General features: G+C 44.3%; 1 protein-coding gene across 1 annotated transcript in view; it reads left to right on the top strand.

The window, feature by feature from the left end:
- Positions 1 to 17013, top strand: part of HSPB8 (heat shock protein family B (small) member 8) — a 121782-nt gene extending 104769 nt beyond the window's left edge. The window contains exon 3 of the mRNA XM_078667088.1: positions 16342 to 17013. Within this exon, the coding sequence (XP_078523214.1) occupies positions 16342 to 16501 (160 nt within the window). The 3' untranslated portion in view covers positions 16502 to 17013. The remainder of the gene's footprint in view (positions 1 to 16341) is intronic.
- Positions 17014 to 17879: the final 866 nt, after the last annotated feature.

Below are 17879 nucleotides of genomic sequence, written 5' to 3'. Positions count from 1 at the left end.
CTCTTTCCACGGGCCGCGGCTGCAAATATGTTCTCTCAATGTTTCAAGCTTTATTACAAATGTCACAAAAAGATGTTATTTCACTTCTGTTCTTGGATTTTCGTCACAATAAAATACACTGAACATAATCTTCACAAAAGTTATTTACAAAAGTTTAAGCTATTGCCATTATAAATTACAATAACTTTTATTTAAGTATTAATTATTTAAAAAATTTAAAAGCCATTGTTATTCGTAATATCAATACATCTAAGTCACGTAAATACAAAACATGTTGCATTACAAATGGTATAGGTGTCACATTTGCAAAAGTTAAAAGTATTGGCATTGTAAATGACAAAGCTATTAATTTCGCAATTTTCAAAACCAACACATAAATAAAAAATGTGTCATTTACAAGACCAATAGCTCAAACTTTCCTAATGCGAGACCTATTGCATTGCAAGTGCTTGTTTATATTTAGTGAGGGTTTGGACTACTGAAGAGCTGCAGCAGTGTCGGAGGGCAGTAGTGGAATTACTAGCCCTTGGCACGGGCCTCACCTTTCTGTGGTCAAACACGTTCGCCACTGGTTTGACAGACCGGACCTTGGTTACTTTTTGTCGGATCTTGGCTCGTTGGTGGTTACTACCAAGCTGAAATTAAAAACTCACTATTGGAAGTACATTCAGGCAAGTCTCCTCCATTGCCCTACTCATGGTATACTGACAAATCAATTTCTGCTCATTAAGGATAGCTCCATTTACGAAAATGTTCTCGATCGACCGCTCCAGCCATTGACAAAATGGCTTTATTTGAAATTTCGTTATGACACACTGGAATTGGGCTCATTTACGGCATCATGGAACACTATCAGGTGCGCTGGCCCGGCAGCTTGCGCTTTGTGCTCTCAGTCAGTGAATAAAACAGTGCATCACATACTGTGTTCTTTGTCCAGCATCCAAAAGCCCATTGTGTAATTATCTTGGTGTGCAGAGGTATTTGAAGGCACTAGGAATCCTGAAGGGTGATACATCCATCTACACAGTGTTTGCTGTAAGTAAATTTCTATTCTTAGTAGGCCTCCTAAGGGAAGCGAATGACCTTAAATTCTAGGCTACCATAAACCGATTTATAGTTCTATACAGACTGTAAATAATCATTATGTCAGGTCGTGGCGGTGTCCTTACGGATGTAGTTTGTGTATTATGATAAACCCCAGCATTTTCTAGGGGAATACGGAGAAACTTGAAACGCTCCCTAAAGTGTGCCTCGAGTATCTGCCTTATAAGCTAACCTCAAGATGAAAGGTGGAACTAGCGTTGAGTGCATCAATTGTTGGCTATTTGCACATATTCCGCTTTTTATCGTTTTATAATGATTGTAGCCTTAACTTAATGGAATATGTATGCAGAGATTTTATGCTGGTACACATTTTTGGAAACTTGTTTTTCTTTTTAAATGCTTTTATGATAGACTTTAATGGACTAAGTGCTGGGATATAATTACAAAAACGGTATGCATCTATTTACAAAGGATTGTTTTATGATTGCAATTTTTATGGAATGCGTTTTTTCGAAATACACTTTTACTACTACGACTAACACCTTTTCTCACATTGAAATTCTAAATCACTGATCATTATTTCATTGGGCACCTAGGAAGAACCGCTGATGACAAGAGGCGAGGCCATTGGACTACTCCCTTTTGTACTCTCTGTGCCCTCAGCCGGGCTCTTGCAGTAATCTTTGGAGAAGGGGACCAGCTGCCTGGTGCCTTAATAGCATTCCCCTGAGGCTTGAATTCCTCCTTTGGCTGGGGCGCAACACTACCAGTGGTGTAATGCAAAAAGATCTGGCCCCTGAGAATGTGCAGAGGGGCCTCTGACACGGCCGTATCTCACAGATAAGCTCTGGGCTGAATGGGTGCTGGTGGACCGGGCTTTCGCTGCGTCACAGGGACTGCAAGGGCCTGTGTTACTCCCTGCTGTCCCTTTTATTGTCCCCCTGGAGTCACTTGGCCAGCTGCATCCTCCCGACGCAACTAAATTCTCTTCATTCCAACCCTGGCTTCGGAGCATTACCTCATTCCTGTAAAATGCTGAATATTTGCTGACGTACCTCTGTACGTTGGGAACTGTTGTAGAGCGCCCTAAATCCCATCGTTTGGTTTCATATGACAAAGCGTGGACTTGTTTTCTTCTTTACAATTATTATTTTTTCGGCGGTGCGCCCTTATTGTGAGTCTTTGTTACCATTGGTGACTAATGTTTTCATGTACTACTGAGTCAAACCACTCCCTCGTCGCTCGGTAATTGCAATAACTATAGTGTTACCCAACTGAAGTGAGAGCTCGAGGACTGTATGCACAAGGTCACGCGGCTTGCCAGAGGGCATGGGGACATGCGCCAAGTACTGGACTCAGGCCAGCAAGACACAGGTGTGCTCACAGTGATCCATTATGTCCTATCTGCGCTTCTGGCTTGGATGATCAGCTGTTTTCTTATTCACTCCCAGAATCCTCCGCTGTCGGGCATTCCTTCTCGCGCTCACAATGGCCCACGCCTTGCTCATTTGTACTTTATATCCTTTATCTACGTGTGAAATCTGAGTTTTTTTTATACTTCTTATATGTCCCACAGGGGCAAAACTCGCCCTATAGAATATAGAGATTTTGCGTTTTAAAGAACCACGTGGGACTGGCTCAGCCAGGTCTCATTTTTGCAAATTGCATTCTGGGACTTGTAGTCTTGATTGTATATTCGAACAAACAGGAATACAAGTTCTATAACGCCAAGAAAATAACTGGGCTGGGTGTGTTCCCAGCGCATGAAGAACAGAGGCAACTCGAGAGCTCTGTAGAAAAGCACATAAATCAAAAATAATGCCCATGAGTTTGGGATAGTCTGGTCCTGGGCTGCATTGGTAGGGATTAGAAGTATGGATCCTTCTTGCTGCGAGGTCTGCCGTGTTGCCCTTTTTTCAGAGGTGCCCTGTGGGCCCAAGTCACGAGTGTCATTTATGGCCAGATCTTGCTTTTTTTAGGAAACCGAACTTTGAATTTGGAACTTGTAGGTCCACGCAAAGGAAAAAGATGACGCTAAACGTCTCAGCATTCAAATTGCTGTTCGCTAAGAGGCCATGTCCGACTGAAGGTCATAACATAAGGCCTATTTGGCAGCCAGCTGGGCAAACTCTACCTCATTCACGTCATCCCTCCCTCCTCCTTCAGCAGAGACGAGCATCCTCGTGAATGAACAGTGACAGTCGTTAACCCCCCTCTCCTTAAGAGGTTACTGTGGAAACTGCATCTTTAGCAGATCTTGCCGTCCTCGCGAGGATTGCAGACGCAGCGGAAGGCCTCGGTGTCTCTGACGTGGGACCCAGCGTCTCCAAAAAGACTTTTACCACAAGTCGCCGCCGGCTGAGAGAGCTGGCGCCAAAACCTGCCCTGCGCACGAGGCCATGTATGGGCATGGATCGGTCTCTCCTGGTCCAGCCTCCGTCTCCGCCATGTGCCTTCTTCCATAGCATCTCCGTCCTTCCGTCTGTCTTCCTGGGCCGGGGGGCGGCCTTAGATCCGAGCGCCTCCAAGCTCACACCCATGCCAGGGTATTTTAAACAGAGAGCGGCGAGGAGGGGAGTTTATTTCCAAAAGGAGGCTGCGAGTGCGGCAGCCGGGCGGCAGGCCAGCAGAGAGGCAGGGGCCTAGGCTGGCTCGCCGCCCATCTCCCTCACTCGTGGTTTACTTGCTACTGAATGAAAATGAACAGAAAACTCAAATTAGCCAGTAACTCAGCCAGACACTTTTTTCGTTGCTGGGTGTGCTTTAAAGTCCCGTTTTAACCCACTATGAAACCATGGAGTGGGGCATTGCCTGGAGTCATGGACTCTAGTGCAGGCAATTAAACCAGACTGTCAGACGGTATTAAAACATTATCAAATCCCTGGACTACGGTGTCACTGCACCTGCTACACTGAAGTAATTTACAGGTCATAAGGAGTATCACCAGAAAAAAATGCTCAAAGAGCGATTTTCTACGGGATGATTCGTTAACAGGAAGAAGAAAGTCCTTCTTTTATTAGGAACCCCTCACTCACCGACCTGGTCGGTGACATGCTTCATCATCGGGGCCACCCTGATGGCCGAGTGCCATCAAGGTGTGCTGCGACACCTGAACTACAGTGGAGCTGGTATGTGGGTGATGAATGCAAAAAGAAAAATAGTGGGTGAGTTAAAAATTGTCCTGAATCATTCACGGGCTCGTGGAGGGACCATGTAGGTGCATTGCTACCGCTAGCCGGTGAAACTAATATGTTTCCTAAACCTGGCCGCCCCTCCCAAATCCCGTGCTGCCCTGTGATTCTCCAACTGGAGTTTTTTTGTCTTATATAACCACTTTTGGGTTATTATTATTCTTTTGCGCCTAGCACCACTAATTTTGTTGCAAAGGCACAGGGATTTGCAGGCACGGCAGGGTGTTAGTGTACCCTGACCACCCATTTCCCTGATTTTGGTCCTGAAGAAAAACCGGAAATCCCATACACGGTTTGAAACATGTAGACCCACCACACATTTATCCAGATACTTTTGGTCATAATCACACCACTAACAGTATCGCCTTCTATATTTTAATATTGTCCAGTAGCTTTAATAATAAATTTTTTTATATAAGTCATACCAGGACAATTTTTAACTCACCCACTATTTTTCTTTTTGCATTCATCACCCACATACCAGCTCCACTGTAGTTCAGGTGTCGCAGCACACCTTGATGGCACTCGGCCATCAGGGTGGCCCCGATGATGAAGCATGTCACCGACCAGGTCGGTGAGTGAGGGGTTCCTAATAAAAGAAGGACTTTCTTCTTCCTGTTAACGAATCATCCCGTAGAAAATCGCTCTTTGAGCATTTTTTTCTGGTGATACTCCTTATTATTTTTGTTAATTAAGATACCTAACCTAGGGGACCAGGAGTATTATTCCGTCCACTTCGAGGTGGATAAATTCCCTTAACTCTCTCCTTAATTGTTTTTGACGTAATTTACAGGTCTCCAAGTTCCTCATTCTATCGTCTTTCATTCTCGCCTCTCTATCCCCACACACTGCTCTCTTGCATCCATTTAATGTTCTCCTCTCTAACCCCTTCCTGTCTCTCTTCTACTGTCTGTCACTCACCCCCATCTTCTCTTCGCTCCTCACGTCTGGTTCATTCTCTTCCTTTTCCCTTGCCCACTTTGCTCATCCTTATCGCCATTCTCACTTGACCTCATCTCCTTCTCCCATGCTGTCACCAGGGCCGGCCTTAGGCATGTGCAAGCTGTGCACCTGCACAGGGCCACCAAACCCCAGGGGCCACCACGCCAATATATATCCTTAATATAATATTCCTGTGAGGATGGATACATATTTGCGTGGCGGCCCCTGGCAGGGATTTGCGGCCTCCGGATCTTTTCCAGTTCCGAACATCCTGACCCCCCCTCTTCAGTGGCCTCCGAGCTCCGCCCCACCCAGACCCCTCTTCCGGGGCCCCCTACCTACGCTCCCTGCCCAGGGCCGCCATGAGCCTAGAGCCGGCCCTGCTGTCACAGTCTCCTGCCCTCCTCCCCTTGTCTCCCCCTCTCCTTTTCTTTCATACTTTTTCTCTCTTTTCTTTATTGTTCCCTTTTCCTCTCCTCCTTCTGTAACCCCTTCCCCCATAGAAGTCAACACAGCCAAGCCCCTGGTGTGCACTGTGTGAAAGCTGACAGAATGCAGCACATAAAATGTATGAACAACACCACCAGTGGAGGATCCAGCTTAAGGTGGAGGAGCATCGCCCCACTAAAAAATTTCCCCCCAGAGATGGAAAACTAAAATGGTAATAAACTTAATTTATTACCATTTTATTGTTCAAAACCCTGTCCCGAACCAAGCGTCCGGATGGAGGTGGGGGGGTAGCGGTAGCAGAAAGCAGTGATAGGCAGGGTACTTTAACCCCTTCGACGCTCATGACGAGCTGGGCTCGTCATGCAGTAGCCTCCCAGCACGCTCATGACGAGCCCAGCTCGTCATGAATAATGGGTTTTTAAAAAACTCAGCGCAGGAGCGGACCTCATCGAGCACCGATGTGGTTAACCCCATGCGTGCTTCGGACGGCCCCCGGCTGACCGACGTCACGGTGGGCGTGTGCAAACCCCGCCCACTCTTTAATTCGCCCGCAAGGGGTTAAGTTTTAAGTGCACATGTCTTTTTGGCCAGACATCTTACGATGCCAGCCAGACATGCACATTTTAAACCTCACTAACCCAGCTGTCTAGACAGCAGAGGGCTCCAGTCTCTTCGGGAGTGGATAGAGATGCCGCTCCCTCCAATCCTGGCACTGCTCTCATGCAGCATGAGAGAAGAGCCAAGATTGGTTACTGCAGTTTCCCGGAGCGTGCATGGAGAGAAGACCCAAGCTAGGAGAACATGGCACCAGGAAGGCAACTGGAATGATTTTTAAAAAAACATATTTTTTGTATTATTGTCCCCCCTCACCACCCTCATTACATGTCAGCCGCCACTGAACAATACACAAGGCGGACTTCAGACAGCACCCAGAGGGTAGGGGTGTAGGTTGGCGGGGGTGGGGGAATCATGTACCCTAGTGCAAGCAGTGAAACTAAGCACCCAACAGCTGTTAAATACAGCTATGAGGTCCGTCACACATCTGGGCCCTGGTGCCACTTTACTGCTACACTGATGTAACGGGCCTCCAAGTTCCTCATTCTACTCGTCTTTCCTTCTCACCTGCCTATCTCCAGCCCGCTCTCCTCTATTTCCTTCTCTCATTCTGTCAACTTTTCCTGCCCTCCTCCCCTTATCTCACTATCGCCTTTTCTATCACCCCTTTCCTTTCTCTTTTTTATTGTTCCTTTATCCTTTCATCCCTCCATACCCTTCCCTTTAAAAGGAAGTTCAGTCAAGCCCCTGGCATGCACTGTGTATTAAATTTTTTTTTTAGAACATGTAGCCTCTAAAATAGCATCAGCCGATGCAGGGCAGCCTGGACCCCTGCGCATTGCACCAGCTGCACCAAAGGTAGCTACGCCCCTAAAACCAAGACTACAAGTGCCAGAATTCAAAGAACTTTCCTTAACTGCATGACCTGCCCATGATGGAGCAGTGAGGCTTGATAGCTCTGTAGAAAGAGGTCAGACGCATAGCCTCCCACAGATGTCAATGTGATTGGTGGGAAGGAGACAGCGTGATTGTTGGGCATTCTAAAGTACTCAGGGGCAGATTTCCAAGCCTCTTGCGCCTCTTTTACACTGCAGTTGCGTCACTTTTGTGACGCAGCGGCGGCGCTAAGCCAGCGCCATGCTGCAGGGTATTTACAACGTGACACATCTGGGGGATGTGTCATGTTGTAAAGCCCTGCGCCACATGTTGGCATTCCAGCGCAGGGTGGGGCGTTCCGGCGCAGGAATGCCTCCTAAAAGTGGCTGAGTGAAATCTACAGGATTTCACTCAGTCACTTTTAAGGCCATGCTGCGTCAAAACCCTGCGCCTGCTTGAAGCAGGCGTAAGGACTGATGCAGCATGTTAGAGATAGGGCACCCCCGAGCCTTGCTGCGACGCAACTCCAGCAATGCGCAGCCTTTCCGACGGGTGATGCGACATGCATCTGCCCATCCGTGAGTCACGGTGCGCCACATTGTAAAAGCGACGCATCAGGGGTGGCGCACGGGTGGGCAGATGCATCGCAACTCTTCTGGCGCATCCCTGCTGATTAGCAGAGATGCGCCAGGAGTAGTAAATCTGCCCCCCAGTGAGGTCCTTTTAGTTAGCTTCAGCCTCTGATTACTGCTTAAGACTATAATCGAGCACAGAAAGCCTGTGTTCTTGACTCAAGATTATTTGCTCAAGAGGAGACTGTTCCTTCTGCCAAAATAAATGTCAGATTGTTGATGGGTGTGTACAGCTCTTCCCATAAAATAAACACTATTGTAAAATAGAGGCTGCTAACTGCGTCTTCTTCTCTTGTTGTTTGCTTTTATAAGCGATGACGTACGAGGCTTGGCTTCAGTGAGACACCTCATACTGTTATTCTCTGTCATTTCAACCGCTCATCGGCACATTTCTCTCAATTTGCCTGCTCTCCCACACAATGTGTCTTTCTTTATTCCCTGTTCATAAACCATGTATTCCTTTCTCCTGTACCATGTTTCACTTTTACTGTCACACGTAAATTAAGAACTTTCCGCACATTTTTCTACCTTTGTTTTCTCTCTACCCTCTCCTAACCCATTGTTTCTTTATTTCATGCTTTTTTTATTTTTCCTTTTCCATCCATTACATTTTTCTCGTTATTCTCTTTATATATTTAACTCTGTGTTTCTTACTTTAATTTTTTTCTTACAATTTTTCCATTTCTGCATTTGTTTTCCTTGTATTTTTTCTCTTTTCTCCTATATTTCTGTTTTCCTCCTTCCTTAACTTTCTTCCCTTATTTCACTCCCTATTTTCACAGACTAGGCTTTAATCTGATCTGTCCATCACAGCACTGTTATTCTTCTTCAGTTGGAGGATTCAGGTAGTGTGTTTCCTTTTTTGCCTCCTGCTCTGATTTCTTAATGCAGGGCTTACTAGGTGTTTCTTGCTACACAACCCTAAACCAATATTTTGCAATATTTGTCTCACAAGTCATGGCCCTTTCAGTCACAAGAGTTGAGTAAACATATCTCTGGGCTAGATAGCCTTAGCCCAGGAGAGGCTCCTTTTGTCCAGGGCCCTGGCATGAGTTGATCATGCCATATCTGACGAGGAAAGTCCACAATATTTTGAACGTTGCGATAGAAATGATTGGCCAACTCTCAAGATCGGTACTGGTCACCTTGACCAATACTTGGTTCCAGAAATTCCCATTGACTAAGAAAGGAGGTATACCACAGTTGTATGTTTGTGAAGCTATACTGATTTGAAACCCCATTTCCTCTCTCCACCTCAGTGTTTGTTAAAGCTGCTGTCGTGGCATTAATGGTGACTAAGGCCTGTGGGCACCCAATGCCAGAACACTTCAGCGCAACTGGTGGTATCATAGATATAGTTACCTCTACACTGGCTTTCAGTGAAAAAGTAGGTTTAATTTTAAGGCCCTTTTGCTGGCCTTTAAGGCTCTCCATAACAGTGGGGCTCAGTACATCAGATAGAGAATTATACCCTATTCCCCAGCCAGGACTTTGAGGTCATCAACCCAACATTTGCTATCGGTGCCTAAATTCATCCAGGCTAGGAAGGGGGATTCTCCTTCCAGGTGGTCTCTCTCCCTGAGACAATAAAAAGAGCTTCTTACTTTCAGGCGCCAATTTAAGACCTGGCTGTCCCATCAGGAATAGGGACTTGTTAGGATTAGAGTGCATATTGTCTCTCTTTCAAGGGGGACCTCTTAGCGCCGGGACTCTCCTTGGAGTAGCTGTGCGCTTTATAAATTCCCCATAACATTAACATTAATTCTGCAAACTAAAATCTGTCCAGTGCGGTGTACCAGTTTTCATCTGCAGTTCCCCACCTAAGTAATCTCGGGCTCAAGGGAGCAGCCAGAAAACTAAAATGCTCCCTACTTTCAATCATGTCAATCCACGTGAGTGAGAGAAGCATGCGTTTCTGACACTTTCTAGGCAGGTCTACTGAAATTGCTCCCTGAGATAAGTTTCCTTCCTTCCTTCCTCACTTTTCTTCTCTTTTCTCATTTCAATCTTTCTTTCATTCTTTCTATTCTTTTGTAACTTCCAACCTTGAGTTCATCCTGCTTTCTTTTTTACTTTCATTTTAATCTTCTCCTTTGCATTTTTGATTTTCCTACTTTCACACACATTTCATTCGCCTCTCACATTTTTCTTCTAATAAAAAAACTTCTCTTTATCTAGTCATGCTAGATTTGATTGTCACTATTTGCTGCCCATACCACAGCTGTGGCACAGTACCTTCTTTCTTGCAGTGTTGTTTATTAGCTTTTGCTTCTATCCTGAGACCTGAAAGTCAACAATCAAAGTTGAGAAGGGCCATTAGGAACCATTTCATCTACCTAGTGGCACCACCGCTTAAGTCCAGATAGCAGGTGCTTCACTGCCCCCTTGCTTGGACTCATGGACTCACATGAACTGCACCCCTGTTCTAAAGCACTGGACAGTGCTTTTGTAAGGTACTCTCCTTCAATTACTGTGTTCTGCCACAAATTGATTGGGCACTCCATTGCTCTACTGGGTGGGACTCTACGGAGGATAAGTTACAGAGCTGACATACTTCAAGACTCCAAGAGGTTTGGATATTTGAAGCGTATCAGCTAAACTATATTTCAATGACTCGAGGGAATAGACTTCATTTCATATAAACATCACAGGGTCCAAAATTTGTTGATTCCCAAGTTGTTCTTTTTATTTCAATATCAGTGCAAAACTGGCGACAATATCAACAGTTTATTCCAAACAAATTTCTTTATGTAGATCCAAAACAAAACATCAAACAGCCGACGCGTTTCGTCCACAGAAGGACATCATCAGGGCTCCAAAATAGCTTATCAGAAAAACAATTTTAAAACGTTTAACTTAACTCTGGATGACTCGATTATTCCCATTGATTTTATATCTGTTCTCAACCAATATACAACTTGCATCCAACTTTTGCTGAAACTGTATCAATTCTGCCGATTCATCTATGGGAAGTCACAGTCCATGGCGACGGGTGTCTCCTATACCATCCGTACGGATCAATGGGAATAATCGAGTCATCCAGAGTTAAGTTAAACACTTATTGATAACGGTGAATAGGAATAGTGAATACAGATTAGGAAACATTGGAAGAAAATGGAATGGGGAAGTGATGTCCAGGAGCTCAATAATATGAAATATAGATATTAAGGACTGTTTGCTTACAAAAAATTGTATTTGTTGATGGGACCTGGAGAAAGAAAATTGTTTTTCTGATAAGCTATTTTGGAGCCCTGATGATGTCCTTCTGTGGACGAAACGCGTCGGCTGTTTGATGTTTTGTTTCTACATAAAGAAATTTGTTTGGAATAAACTGTGGATATTGTCGCCAGTTTTGGACTGATATTGAAATAAAAAGAACAACTTGGGAATCACCAAATTTTGGACCCTGTGATGTTTATATGAAATGAAGTCTACTCCCTCGAGTCATTGAAATATCATTTGTCAGTTCTGGTTCTTTGGACGGTGGATCCTTTTTGAGGTGCAGAGTGGACAAAAAGAAAAACATTGTGAACATTTTTTGAATTTGGTGGTTTTCTGTGCCAAAACTGTTTAGCCCTCACTGTCGTTTCTACTAGTATCGTATCAGCTAAACTCGTTGGTTGGCTACGGGGGACATCTGTTGCATCCAATGCGGTGCTAAGATTCTGAAAAACATCCCCATCAAAGTCATTGGTGACAGTTGCCTCATGCAGGCAGCACATTGGTACTGCAAGTGGGACTGAACCATCGATAGAACATTGTGCATAGCCTTGTGTTGGTGTATAAGCATTCTATTAGGACTTGGGGTCAGGCCCGAACTGGCCGTAGCGGGCACCGGGCAATCCTCCAGTGCGCCGCACGGGTGGGGGCCAATTTTGGGCCCCTGGGGGGCCGTTTTTGTTAAATTGGCAGAAAATCGGCCCTGGCAAAGAGCGCGGCGGCACCCCCGAAAAGCAGCGGTAAACAGCTATTAACTGGGATGAACTGCACTTGCGAGCCCCTGTATCCCAATGTCTCTGCACCTGCTTCAATATTGATAACTAGCTGCATTGCTACTGATAGGAGAGTGCTTAAGAAAAGTAGTTGGTAATTCACTTTGAGGTCCAGTTCTGTGATGGGCCCTGGACACCACTGGTAAAAGCCTCCAGTTGTCATAATCTGAGCCCAGTAACATCGGATTGCTCTGGGGGCTGCCTGAACTAAGTCTGCACTAAAGATGATTAGAATTCAATTATAACAATATTCTTGCAGTATAGCCTATTACATTAGTGACATGTAATTTGAAGGTTGGAAGACGAAGGACACTGGAATACTAGTGTGGGCTTCTAGAAAGACGATGCATAAACTGTGGAGCAGCTATGTTGCCATGGGATTAATGCAAGCAAGGTAAATGGGCCCCACTCCTCCTTTGAATAGTAAAATGGTCACAATTAGGAAGCAATTGGCCCTTTATAGTTTGCGCCTTCTTGCCACTGCACTCATGCACTAGGCAGCTACAGCCTGTTCTTGATAGCTTTGTGCACAAGCCCAGACACTTAATGCCTAGCAAGGCTATAGTAACAGTGAATGGGGAAACATCCTTTACAACGCAACTTTTACCACGCAGTGCTATTACAACGCAGGTTTTACAATGAAAACTATTACAACGCATTGCGCTGGGGGGCGCTCTAGGATAGGGAATAGATTTAATTTACTATCCAACACCTTCCCTAGTGTCCACGGGGACTGGAGTTGGAATAGTAAATTAAACCATTCACTATCCAGCACCCCAAAGCGCTATGCGTTGTAATGGTTTGCGTTGTAAAAACCGCGTTGTAAAAGCATGCGTGGTAAAAGCATGCGTTGTAACGTCATACATCCCAGTGAATGCCACCACTGTGCCTGATGTGTATGTCCTAGGGCAGGTACAAAAGGCCACCATGCAGAACAGTTCTCCAGGATATCTTCCAATGACTCTCACTCCCATGCCCGCTGTGCCTAATGGAAAACATCAGGATCAGATCTCCAACCGCGATCCCTTGAGGTTTCACTGCTCTTTTAAGAACATCATAGGGTCTTTCCATCCAGCTACTTGATCCCATCCACTCTCTCTGGTGGGGATCATTGAAACTAGACTTGGTGGTTTCAACAAAGGAACATGCATTTCAGTTGGTTGTGTTCTCTGACATTATCAGTGCATTGCTGTGACCAAGATACACTCTTTGTCCAGTGCCTTATAATTGTATGGCGCGAAAGAGAGCAATATCTCCCAAAGGCACAATAAAACATAGATTTTGCACAGGAAAAATAGAGTTTAAACAAAGCCAATGGGTTGGATGGACTTAAAGGCAAACTTAAAAAATCACTGACTCATGATCATACAGAGGTGTTGAGAGTCTGGGCTTTGAGAGTGTGCAATGTCAGGAGTTTAATATAGTTCTAGAGATGTGCATTGATGCCACACTTCCTAAATTAGCAGTACTGCAACACATGTATACACCAGGGATAGGAGCTAACGCTCACAGGCAGCCAGCCTGATCAAGGCCCAAGGAAAGCCCTGGTTGGCTGGCTGATCTTGATAAACGGAATGGGTTTGTCCAGACGTGGACGCTTTGCTTGCCGTGGTGTGTAGAGACTCAATCTGGACCTCACTGATAATGGTCATTGTATGTTGTGTTGTCATGAATTGATGTGGTGTGACCTAGAAGTTTAGGCCAGCTTACCCCCCCTTTTTTTTTTGGTTGGACTGGTCTGCCTGGATTTGACCCTTTCTGAAATGGCACAGAAATTATGATGAACGTGATCTGGAGGCATCCAACCTGGTTCCAAACCATTTTCTCAAGCATTTCTTCATATTTTTGTTTCTTTATCACATCATGTCCTGTGCAGTATTACAGGATCCCTTTCTCCGCTACCCTCCTCCCATCACACACTCCACTCGTTCCTTGGACACAAAGCCATCTAGCCCATCTATACTGTGACCAGATTTTTGGAGAGGGTAAAGGTGGAGAGCAAACATACACCAACCAACCAATGGGTAGAAAAGAGAGAACAAGGTAGGAAAAAAGAGAAAACCAGATCAATTTAAACAAACGCACAGACAGCACTATAGCATTCAAGTGCATATCCATAGTGGTTTTCAGCATCCACTCCATAATCAAACAGTAGCTAAGAGAGAAAAATGCTTATTGACAGCTCAGGTAATTTAGAATTCATCTATAAAGCAAAAGCAATCTACTCTCAGGGCCTGATTTAGATCTCAGTGGATGACTTACTCTATCACAACGGTGACAGATATGCCATCTGCCGAAATATAAATCCCATAAGACATAATGTGATTTATATTTTGGCAGATGGGATATTCGTCATTGTTGTAATGGAGTAACCCGTCATCCGAGATCTAAATCTGGCCCTTAGTCTCCCACCTCTCTAGACGATAAATTCTCTCCTCCCTCCATCATCCTCGTTGAACAACAAATTCATTCAGCTACTGAGAAGGTACTGGTGGGATCTAGATCTTATCCTATTGCAGAGGTTAGGTTGTAGTATTCCCTACCACTGCACCTGTGCTCTCAACCATTCTTGTTGGTATTTAGGAAACAGTCAAAACGTGGTGTTTTACCTTAAAATTACATCGTGTCACTTTTTTAGCATTCTGTTTGGTCCGACAGCACCAATACGCCTAGGTGACTGTGCTCCTTACAAATGAAACTTTGTGATATAATAGGCTCCCTCCTCTAGCCTCCTACATCGGTAAGTACTCTTTCCATGCAACTTAAAGGGTTAAGTAAACGTTTTGGACACAACAGTCCCCCGGGCCATATATCAGTCATAATGGACAGCAACAACATATAAGCCTCAAAGCATGCAAATAAAAGTGATGATCCTGAAATGAAATCCCTCAAATCTAAATGTATGCAAGCCCACAAAACCTAGGCCAAATCATTGTCTGCCATAAATGATCTTGATGCTGTCAGGCTTGTCTATCTTAAATCCAAGAGCCAGATGAAGGTTTGCTATTATTGTCTTGCAACACAGTTGACTTAACCCAAATTATGTGCTACCATCAAGAGACAATTGTCTAATGGTTTTCGGGAGGTGTTTGAAATATGCACGCCTTAGCTGTGTGGTTTCTGTTGATTCAAAGTATCAGTCAAGTCCTTAAGTTCGCCCTAATAAACTTTCAAGCAAGTAGCCCTTATCCTCTCAGAAACTGTCCATCCAGCCATTTCACCAGGGCATCATCTGGCGGTCCAGCTCTGACGAAGGGAGCCCAAATTATAAGACATAACCCTCAGCATGTCATCTCATCTCTAAGGATTTGCTAGGAAGAGCATCCTCAGGATCCGTATCTTCATCTTGCATATGAATGATTCATGTACTGTACCTGTTCAAACATCATAGATAGATCATTGAACATTTCAAGAAGATACAAATTGCTGCCAGTTTGTAGCCAAGAACTTTACTTTTTTTTAAGATGGACTTGCAATGTCTAACACATGTGATAGTCTCATCTACTTTTATATCTTAGGAACCACCATAGATATCCAGTTGTGGCAGCCAGGGGAAGAAGCTGCTGTCTCTGCCTTGTTCTCTGGTACCATTGACACTGCACTTGTTATCCCTGGTCTCACAAGTCATGTAGGCAGCAGCAGGACGAGAAAGTTAACAGAGCCTTTAGAGACTTGTTTTCTTTCCCTAGTTTCCTATTTTGTCATTGCCTTAGTCCCTCAACAGCAAATAGGACTAAGAAAAAGGATTATGGGTGGGACAAAGGGTGAATTCTGTGATGGCAATTCAGTGTAATGGTGTGTGATGTCTCTGCCTCTCCACCTGGCAATTTGGTTAAGCAGTGTTCATGCCTTTTTGCATAGATTTACTTCCAAAATGTCCCGGTGTCACCTGCTTTCAAGAATAGGGATTACCATATTCTGACATCTGCATCGATCATTTAACGTCAGTAGTCTTCAACAACGTCATGGGCATCATACATACTCCTTGGATATAGACAGGTGTCACCAGGCATAACTTTCTTAATTGTCACACTCCAACCTTTCCTCACTAAGTTCCAGAGAGGAGTGTCTTTTCTAGCTTTCCCTCTGTTCTGTCTCACAAGCCTGCAGGGACTGCCAGAAGCATTGGGTCACTGGTAATTAAATGTATACAAATCCGAAGTTTTTATCCATTTGGAGAATTGATGTTACAGAGTTCAATGATCTGTAAAGATGAGGGAGGATACGAGGCAGCCATGTCTGCATCTGGGGGACATATATCACTTTAAACAAGAAGGTTTGTATCACTTAACAAAACACTGAAATACATGCAAGTAGGCAAGCTAAGAAACATGCTGGATAGAGCTAGTACCATAACAGTATCATAGAACAATCTGTAATGATTAATCAACTAAAGATTCAGAGCAGGATCATAGCAGAAATCAGAATAAAGTGAGAATCAGAATCAATGGATTAATAAAAATAGGAATAAAGACAAATTTTACAATGGCTTTGGAAAGAGAATAGTAATGAGTGGATGAGTGAATGAGACAGGTTAGCTCAAAAGAAGAAATTGAAAAAGTTGTTGAATGAGAAGGGATGAAGAGCATGGAATGAAAAGTCTAGGAGCACGATCACGATGACTGACCTCTATTCTACTTTCTTTTCTTGTGTTTTTAGACTCCCATCTGAGGTGGACCCCCTGACAGTCTTCGCTTCCTTGTCTCCAGAAGGCTTGCTGATCATTGAGGCACCTCTGGTCCCACCCTACTACCAGCACAGTAACGACGGCTACAGCTTTGAGCTACCATTGGACAGCCAAGAAACGATTGTCTCCTAGATTTCTGCTACAAGGCTTCTTATTCGTCCTGGACTCCACTTGCCATTGCCCCAGCTCAGCGGATTGGTTCACTTCATGATGTGAATGTCTCGTCAGGTGGATGGCGTCCATCTTCTTTTACGTACAAAATACCAGCTGCTGTGATCACACCATGGGACAGTTGTTGTCTTTCTGGGCTGTGGGCCAGCGGAGTGGGGTTAGCACGTCTTCAGCCCCCTCTGGCTGGAATCCTCAATTTACATTGGAAAACCAGTACAGTCCCACTTAAAGCGTAGGAGCGTACATCTTTTTTGTACATCTTTTTTTTGTCTTCTTATTGTTAAGCTGCAACAGCTCACCCGCTTTTAGCGAAAACATATTTCTGGGGGCGTTTGTTTTTCTCCAAATTGTTCACTGTTTCGAAGCTGTTGTAACAGAATGTTGACATTATCTTGGTTTAAACATGAGCACAATGCTGTAGTGTTTCACTTTAATATTTCAAGGTCTACTGTATGAATAAAACCCTGGTCTTATATGGTATGTTATGAGTAATTTGTAGCGTTTGCATTTGTTTGAAAAGACTAGTCTCCCACTGCCTAGAACATTGTCCTGCAGTGCGGCCAACACTGTTCATTACTGCTGGCGCTTTCTCATCGTCGGAATGTCTCATAAACACAACTTTGTAATGTTACATCGACCTGACATGTATTGTCCCTGCTGGACTGGTCTCAGGCCCCAAGCAGCTCGGACACTGACCCTCTTCTGTTTCCAGATCAGGCACGATTACAAATAAATCAGATTTACCGACGCTGGACACTAATGGACGGATTTCTTATACTCTGGGGGTAATCTCGTGAAATTTCAGAAATAGTGTGTTGCTCCTATTATTAAAAAAATCTTGAAATAACGCTATTAAGCCAAGTAATTACGCGCATTTTGCAGTAAAGATTTATCAATAGTGCAGGGGAACAACGTGGACCACCAGAACACGAGCGGCTGCTGCTTGCAGCGCTTGTGATAATTTTATAGTGTGAAATTCTTGTTTGTGTCCAAATTAGAACTGAGGATGCATTTCACACTAAACTATAGCATCACATGCATTTCATGCATTTATGTGTAAATTTGCATAATATTTCAGAAATTGTGCATCATTATACAAAAGCATATTACACAAATTTCACACACCCATAGTCACATATCAGGATCTCATGTTATGTGACTAACTTTAACCCTGTCCAAAAGTACTCGCCTAGGCCTTATGCCTCCAGGCATACTCCCTTTTCCTGGATGCCAGTCGAAATCTGATCTGACTGTTGTTCATCTAAAGTGGCTTACCACTAAAATGTGTAGGTTTTTTTCTCAGTCTTTCAGAGAAACAACTGATAAGGGAAACAGGGTT

This window comes from Lissotriton helveticus, chromosome 11 (genome assembly GCF_964261635.1).
Source record: "Lissotriton helveticus chromosome 11, aLisHel1.1, whole genome shotgun sequence".
Taxonomy (NCBI): Eukaryota; Metazoa; Chordata; class Amphibia; order Caudata; family Salamandridae; genus Lissotriton; species Lissotriton helveticus.
This window is presented reverse-complemented; position numbering and strand designations above follow the sequence as displayed.